General features: G+C 41.7%; 3 protein-coding genes across 5 annotated transcripts in view; 1 reads left to right on the top strand and 2 right to left on the bottom strand.

Annotated features, from left to right (window-relative positions):
• Positions 1-1,421, top strand: part of LOC105556074 (gamma-tubulin complex component 4-like) — a gene marked incomplete at its 5' end in the record, with an annotated part of 2,693 nt that extends 1,272 nt beyond the window's left edge. Inside the window, 3 exons of the mRNA XM_012003146.1 lie at positions 32-209; positions 299-521; positions 698-1,421. Of these exons, the coding sequence (XP_011858536.1) occupies positions 32-209; positions 299-521; positions 698-946 (650 nt within the window). The remainder of the gene's footprint in view (positions 1-31; positions 210-298; positions 522-697) is intronic.
• Positions 1,023-4,600, bottom strand: LOC105556072 (osteoclast-stimulating factor 1-like). 2 transcript variants are annotated; one of them, XM_012003141.1, is made up of 6 exons: positions 4,436-4,600; positions 4,083-4,145; positions 3,789-3,835; positions 3,578-3,695; positions 3,286-3,497; positions 1,023-2,476 (listed from the first exon to the last, which is right to left on the bottom strand). In XM_012003141.1, the coding sequence occupies exons 1-6, from the start codon at positions 4,485-4,487 to the stop codon at positions 2,246-2,248; spliced, it is 723 nt and encodes a 240-aa protein (XP_011858531.1). In that variant the 5' UTR covers positions 4,488-4,600; the 3' UTR covers positions 1,023-2,245. The 2 variants fall into 2 exon arrangements, with proteins under 2 accessions (XP_011858531.1, XP_011858532.1); XM_012003142.1 differs by lacking the exon at positions 4,083-4,145 and having other exon boundaries at positions 4,436-4,596.
• Positions 4,152-7,202, bottom strand: LOC105556073 (vesicle transport protein USE1-like). 2 transcript variants are annotated; one of them, XM_012003145.1, is made up of 6 exons: positions 7,072-7,202; positions 6,893-6,991; positions 6,295-6,344; positions 5,225-5,460; positions 4,821-5,147; positions 4,152-4,649 (listed from the first exon to the last, which is right to left on the bottom strand). In XM_012003145.1, the coding sequence occupies exons 2-6, from the start codon at positions 6,989-6,991 to the stop codon at positions 4,606-4,608; spliced, it is 756 nt and encodes a 251-aa protein (XP_011858535.1). In that variant the 5' UTR covers positions 7,072-7,202; the 3' UTR covers positions 4,152-4,605. The 2 variants fall into 2 exon arrangements, with proteins under 2 accessions (XP_011858535.1, XP_011858534.1); XM_012003144.1 differs by having other exon boundaries at positions 6,893-7,202.
• Positions 7,203-8,281: the final 1,079 nt, after the last annotated feature.

Below are 8,281 nucleotides of genomic sequence, written 5' to 3'. Positions count from 1 at the left end.
TTAAGAATATTGAATAATATCTTTATCTTAGAGAAACGCGGATGGGGCATGATCACGTTGAAGTACAAAGTTGTTTGGCCATTGCATCTGCTGTTCAATCCAACCGCGTTGAACGATTACAACACTTTGTTTCGCTTCCTGTTGAGAGTTAAAAAGACCCAGATAGACTTGTGGAATCTCTGGAGCGAGCACATGCATCACAAGAACATGTAAATAATGCATATATTCACGAATGCTATAAGATAATTAACATTTTCGTTGTTCAGAATTACTATAGCACAATATGTGTAATTTACAGCGACATTGGCGTGATCCAGTTGAGAAATAATCTGGTCTTTATCGTCGACAACTTGCAGTATTACCTGCAAGTAGACGTGATGGAAAGTCAGTATACCGTAATGGAAGCGAGTATGAAAAACACGCGGAATTTTGAAGATATACAAAAGGCCCATTCTGTGTTCCTGGCTAACGTCATGTCGCAAACCTTCCTACTGGGCAATGGAACGGGAAAAAAGAATCCCGTAAGTTTCATCAGGTTATATGATAAAATTCGAAACTATGCAGAGTATCGTCGATTTGGCGAGCCATCTTTCGTGCATCAATTTCACTTTCGTAATTTAAACACAGATTTTAAAGATGGCTCCACAAATCCGAGACGCTGTCGTTGCTTCTTGGTACTTATGTGTATTTTTAACAGGTGAATAAGTTGATTCATCTTTTGTTGCGGCTGTGCGACGATTTCATCTTGCAAGCGTCCATGTGGGAGGTCGGTAATTTGCTCTTAACGGAGAAAGAAGAACTCGAGACGTTATGCGAGACACTTGACAGCGTAATGAACTGGTTGACGAAGACGTTGAATAGAGTACGTGCGCAACCTAGTGGAGAGCACTTAGCTCGATTGTTATTGAGATTAGATTTCAACAGATGGTTTAGTAAGAAAGTTTGAAGCAGGTAAAAAAATCTCGCAAGGAATTACACATGTTATTGCAACGTTCTGCTGAAAAAGAACATAATATTATGTCTTCTTTAAAGATTGTTTTATTAGAACTCAATAATGTTCAGTCAAGAATACACGATAGAAGGCTAAATAACGCTATTATTTTTCTCTGAGGCTAAAGTATGCGCGAAAAATTGAAAAATGAGAGCTTTAACTAATTTAAAGGAACACTCTGTGTTGCTCTTTTTTGCACAGATTACGTTATGTATTTGAAGTCGAATACTCAAATTTACTTTTCATACAATATACTAATCACTAATATAAAGTTTTCATTTAATTTCATTGTAATACTCTTTACGAATATTTTGTTGAATAATGCTAATGGCAGTATGATAAAGAGTTGGTACGTTGTACATGTTATACATGTTTTGTGATAATACAATTATTGGTCCTTTTTTTTAATTAAGGATCTTAATCTATTATCTGATATTGTAACAATACGCTCTATCTATAACATATCACAAATACGAAATAACAGTTCTGAAGACTCTTGTTTTTTTATCGTCGGACGTAAACTATCGACTTATGACAGTGCGATGTAATGTGAATTTCTTTCTTGTATTATCGAAAGTAAATTAAATTTCGTTTACGCTGCTACTCACATCCTGTGGGAAACAAGAGTCTTACGATTACATATAAAGAGGCGAGCATCGTTTGAGATCTTTCAAATATTAACATTATTATTTAACCCTTTGTGATCCTACATTCAAATTTAACGACACTATGCGTTGCAATGATCTTTCCCGTAATTCTTCGAGCATTCGAATCTATAATTATAATTTGCAAGAATTACATTTCCATCAATTTCCTAAAGTAAGAAAATTATTCTTTTATTCATATCAGCCGCTGATCAGAGGACATGGAAATTCTTGAGTTTTACTTCTGATTTGCGAGAAATAATTTTGACCGCAAAGGATTAATATGTAAAGTTATTGGCTTTCAAGCTTTCGCGGCTGCTGACTTCTTCAGTCGTAATGGCTTCCGGATGGTTGCCGCGTCCGTTTGCCGTGTTTGTGTGGTGCCGACGTTTCAGAGTCTCCCAGCCCTGATGATGCAAGCTGCAATGTTTGCGAAGCCTGACCACACTGAAAATGGACGCGGCAACCTTCCGGAAGCCTTTACGACTGTAGAGTTACTTTTACTTATTAATACATAAAATTCTAGTACATATAGTATGTGAATTGCTTGTTTTGTTTACACACATAATATGGAATTCTTACTTTATTCCCATTGCAGGCTTTGAAATTCTTAGTCGCTATCGCTATCTTTATAATCATCGTCGTCGTATCCATGTGGGATTTCATATTGACCGTGCAGTTGCAACGTAGATCTGATAGACGCGTCGGAGGCTAATTCTTCCGCGGTGGCACCGTCATTGTTCTTCAATGTCGTATCGGCATCATGCTCCAACAACAAATTTATCATCTCCAAATGTCCATGATTCGCTGCCACGTGCAGTGGCGTGTCGCCCATCTTGTTCTACGATCGAAAGCAAGAAGATTAACTTCAAGAATTATTTTACGCCAGTACATGACTAACAATGATTAAGCTTCTAATCGGCCATAACTGGCGATGTGTTTTAAACGCAGAAAATTTATTGCGAAAAATATTACCTCGGCCAGGGCTTGAACCTGGGACCTTCCTACACTATTTGTCGCAATAAATTTTTGCGACAAATATTATCATATGCCTCGGTGATCGAATTGGCGAGACGTCCGCCTAGAGAGTGTAGGGAGGTCCAGGTTCAAATCCTGGCTGGGGTAATATTTCTCGCAACAATAAATTTTCTGTGTTTAAAACACGTCGCCAGTCATGGTCGATTAGAAGCTGAATAATTGCAACAAAATTAAGAAATAAGCGAGGAGAAAACCGCTGAGGTCATTGTGGTGTACAGATTTGCGGCATTACTGGGCATTACTAGGCATTTTTTGGGCAATAGTTTGGGCATTAGGCTTTGCCGGGGCATTATAAAAATAAAATAAGATAATACGATAAAGTAATGCCCACTGGGCATTAGTGGGCATTGGCGTACAAGATTTTGATCAGCGGTTTCCCCCCTCGGAAATAACTTTGTCAAACGAGTACAAGCGAAGACATTAACGGCGATATGGTAGAAGCGTGTGTGTACTTATACTTAACACTTAATGTGACTATTTCATTCCAAGTATTGCTTACTTTGTAAGAAATTAAAATGTTGCAGTGTCACAGCGAGTGTAAAATCATATAGCTACGCCTAGTATTAAATAAGAACGCGAGTCCAGTTCTCCAACATATGTTCATTCTCTTACTTGAGCGTTTACCACGGGATTCGGCAAAGTGAGAAGCTCCTTCGCGCATTCCAGGTGGCCGGTGCGTGCCGCCCAGTACAGCGGCGTGTTTCCAGCTGCATCCAAACCCGTCCCCGATATACCCTCCTTCAGGTATTCCCTCAGGAAGGAAATGTTGCCCCGTCTCGCAGCGTCGTGCAGCGGCAGATCAATCTCCTGCGTCTGTTCCTCGACTGGGAACAACAGATTGCGAACATAAATAATAGATTACGAGCATTACACTGGAGATAAACAAATTTGTATTCTTCGTTACCATAAGTGACCGGTATGAGTCCCTTTTGATCCCCGCACTTGGCCCTCCACCAATTTGGATCGGTGTCTCTGTCATAAACGTAGAGTAAATCACCCTCGTCGAACGACAACTCATCCGCCTGTAAAAAGCGTCGCATTATAATGTTCGTGCGTCAAAATTATATGAAAAAATTACATATACAGAAACTTATTTCGCCGGCAAGTGTACTTACACGTTGCGCAGTATATTTGCATAACGTCCTGACGACTCTTACCTTACCTTAAAGATAACACATGCGTTAACAACACTTATATCGGATATCTTGTTTGAAAGGTAGAAATTTTTTTTCGCATTTAATTACAAGAGCAAAATTATCGCAAAGCATACATTTGATAAGATTACCGCTCTAACCTAGACCGTGCGATAATTACATTCATTAGCCAAACAAACGCGAACTAATGCTCCGTTAATAATTTTTCACGGCGGAATTGTAATTCTTTAGGTTCTCTTTCCCTCTCAAACGTACAATCGGCACGATAGAATTCTCCTTGAACAGATCGAGACGTCGGACTGAGGTGTGTGGTATAACCTTAAATTCGTATATAGTAGAATTTTATTGAATCCGTAAGAAAAATGACATGAATATAATTGCTATAACATAAATGAGCGATCTGTACGATACATGGTCAGTACATATACACGGAGATCCATAAGTACATATGTATAAAAGTCCTTTATCACAATCACCCAATAGAAACTAGGAGTGCCACAGGAATTATACAATAATTAATCAGATAACGTTAACAAATTGCCTAACCGGACCACGAGTTACGCATTGTCCACGCCCGACGCCACGGCGCGATTTCGTGGTATATTTACCGGGTTTCCAAGTGGTTTTAGGTGGCACAGGTGGTTTCACAAGCACACTCATGGCTGTGTTATTCTATCATCATAACACCAATCCAATGACTCACGTAGGCGGACTGACAGTAGCGCGCAGCTACACACACCGCGGCAGTGTGTGCGGTCGACACGCCCCGACGTAAAGATTATCTAATTCTTTTTGTCGTCATCTTTATAAATAACACCATGCCTGGAAAAGATAAAAGGAAAATGGGATAGTTTTTACATTAATGCCTTAGCTGCCGACATTTTTACAGCTGCGTGACATCGCGCGAAAGTTAAAAATTCGTGTTAAACGATAAATAAAGAAATCGCCGCCGCTCCGGAGAGCGTTTGTGTAATTGACGCGCGAGATACTCACCGAAAAATACAGCCAGAACGAAGACTATCATTAACCAAAACCACCACATCCCCTTTGAGTTGGTGTGCTCTTCCAACTTGAGGGACTCCTTCTTCAATTTAACAGCATTCACGTCGATCAGCTTGTTGGACATTTCCAGCATGCCGACGTCCTTCTTTATGATAGCGCTCGCCGCCAGGGCGTGCTCCTTCATGGTGCTGGTCATGGAGAGCATATTCTCGGCGATCTTCTCCTGGATGTTACGATTGTACTTCAGGATAGCGTCCAGATCGTCGTCCTGGATATTGGAGCTCGACAATCTCTGTCGCACACCGTCCTTACCCGCGTCTGTGACACATAATGAGATTTAATATTGCGTGTAAAGACCGATCGGTCGTTCTATCGAGGGACGTCGTTGCAGTCACCTTTGTTGCTGTGGAACAATTCCGCCCGTAATTCCCGATTGTACTTGGCGACCGTCTTCTGGTGTATCTGCGTCGTGATGCTTGTACTGGAATTATTGGTAGACACCGAGTTCTTCGACAACAATTGCGCGGCGACCACCCTCTCCACCGGGTTCGACAGCTTCATCGCGTTTATTACTCCCTTTAGAAACTCTATCCGTTTAGCGTAGCCTGTTATAGTATCCTTGGTTGGTTTGCTGTAATGGAAAATCCAACATTTTAACACGAGTGTTTTTGATACTGTGATCGTAAGAGCAATTGGACATAATCTTAAATCATGTACAGAGCGTCCTGGACTTAGCAATGTTGAAAAACAATACGAACGGTCAGAGGTTCGCAAAGTGTTTAAGAATGACGACTGATACTTTTGTCGTGCCGTAATGAACAAATTTGAATCAATAATTTAATCGACTTTAAACGTTTCTCACTTAAAAACTATTAATCTTGACTGGTTGGTTTGTAGATTTTTATCATAAAATGAAAACTTCACTGTCAATTGTTGCCACGTAAAATCTGGGACGCTCTCTACAACATAAATAATACGTGTTACGTCGCATAACTGAAAATATCACCTTGATACTGTGATAACAATTTGACATAATCTTAAATGATGTACACGCACCGGCATAAATGCTGTCCCTATCCTTGTGAGGTGCACGCACACAACTAGAGTCCCTGTAGTTGTGTGCGTGCACCTCACAAGGATAGGGACAGCATTTATGCCGGTGCGTGTACAGAGCGTCCTGGACTTCACAATGTTGAAAAGCGATACATATTCAACGGTCAAAGGTTCGCAAAGTGTTTATGAATGACGACTGATACTTTTGTCATGCCGTAATGAACAAATTTGAATCAATAATTTAATCGACTTTAAACGTTTCTCACTTAAAAGCTATTAATCTTAACGGTTTGGTTTGTAGATTTTTTTATCATAAAATGAAAACTTCACTGTCAATTGTTGCCGTGCGAAATCTGGGACGCTCTCTATAGCACAAATAATACATGTTACGTCGCATAAATGAAAATATCACCTTGGCAGAGCTTGCAGCATGTTCATCATGTCGTCTAGAGAATGTATGTACTGAAACAAGAAATTTACACGTTAAGTGTTTGTACAATCAAAACTCTTACATCAACTACGTATAAAAATTATATAGAAATAATTGGCGTATTTAGCAACTCCTGCAACACGAACGTATTTGATACTGTGATTGTAATAACAATCGGATAGAATCTTAAATGATGACAGAGCGCCCTGGACTTTACAACGTTGAAAAACAATATGTATCGAACGGTCAAAGGTTCGCAAAATGCTTATGAATGATGACTGATACTCTGCAACGAGCAGAGTGCTTAATTCCCACGTGGTTCTCTCAAGAAATGCAGTTGCAAAAGTAAAATTTCACACAGGTGTACGCACGTAAACAAACACTTCGTAATAAACACGTAAATAAATAATATAATTCTGTAATTATATTTGACGTGATCTCGATATTACGCTTCAAGCAATTAACGTAAAAATAAAAAAAAAATGATTCCGCTTAACAAAACTTCAAGCTTCGACGCGTGTCAAATGGAAAGCTGCGACGCGGGGGAAAACGCGGAGGTTAGGAACGGCGTCTCGCGCACCTTCTCCAGCTTCCAGTTGTGCGGATCATCCTTCGCTATCAGCTCGCAGCGCGTCAGAAGTCGCCTGACGTTGATCTCCAGCCTGGTCTTTTCAGTCATCTGTCAAATGCGTGGCGGTCAAAAAAGCGAGAGGGAAAGACAGAGATAGCCTCGTGTAACGGTACGGGCATGTCACCCACCCGTTCGACGTGTCGTGCGCTCGATCACGTGCGCAGCGCGATTGCCCGAGGTGCGGACGAGAATGACTTGTGATCTGCGACGATGGCGATTTAGAACGACGCGACTTGAGCAGAATCGGGGACGAATATCTCCGTCGTCCCGGAAGCGTCGAGACTCAAAGATCGGCGCGAGTTTTCAAAGCTCGAGAGAAACTCGCGCTTTGAAAACTCGCGCCGATTCTCATATACGAATCGCGGGAAATATCTCGGGCTCGATCTTTGAATTTATTCGAAGGAGAAACTGAAAGGGGTAGGTTGATGGTCCGATAATGATTATTCTGATTTGCGTAAATACTGGTTTTATTCACTGAAACCTTACCTGTCTATACTAACGACTGAGCGACCCTCGGCAACACGTGCTTACGTATGGTGCCGTCTCGATGGAGAGTCCCGCTTCTTCGCCGGGATCTCTCCCTCTCCGACTTTCCTAAATGATTCGCGAATGTTCTCGATCGTTCGGGAACGCTCGCGCGCTACTGACATCCGGCGGGGTCGCTTCCTGCGCTCATTGGGATCGGTCCCGCTATGATGCCCGTGTCTGTTCCATTTCTACTCTTACAAAACGTATGCGAAAATTCTGCTCTCACAGAAAAGTTGCAAGTTGATTGGCTACTCGCGTGGCCTTAACGAATAGACTTTCGACTTTTCTGTCAGAGCAACGTTTTCGTATATGTAGGGATATAAGGTTGTATACAAGTTTATTATGTATAGTACATGAACCAACGGGTTCTAGAAGATTCAAGAATATAACGATACTCTCCACGCACTCTATACTCGCGCGTTACGCTCTCGGATTCTCGCTCGCTAAGATCGACCCGCTCTCTTCGCTAAGCCGATCCAGACTGACTCTCTCGTCGCTCGTACGCTTCGCATTTCGGAAAAACGTTTCGCATCTCGGAAAAATGCCTATCGCTTGCTTAACGTTTCGACTGTTTCAGTCGCCGCCATCAATCGACGCCGAAAGTCGCCGAAAGTCGCTTGTTGTTTTATCAACAACGGTACCGCCGCCTCTTACAACGATGCCGCCGTCTCAAGCGAACGAAGTCGGTCTTCTCTACCGATCGTCGCTTCTCTCTGTCTCCGTCTCTCTCTCTCTCTCTCTCTCTCACACACACACACACACACACACACACACACACACACACTCTCTCTCTCTCTCTCTCTCTCTCTC

Source organism: Vollenhovia emeryi, unplaced genomic scaffold, assembly GCF_000949405.1.
Source record: "Vollenhovia emeryi isolate VEMERY1.0 unplaced genomic scaffold, V.emery_V1.0 DF940377.1, whole genome shotgun sequence".
Lineage (NCBI taxonomy): Eukaryota > Metazoa > Arthropoda > Insecta > Hymenoptera > Formicidae > Vollenhovia > Vollenhovia emeryi.
Note: the sequence above shows the minus strand (reverse complement) of the source record. Positions and strands in the feature narration are given on the sequence as shown.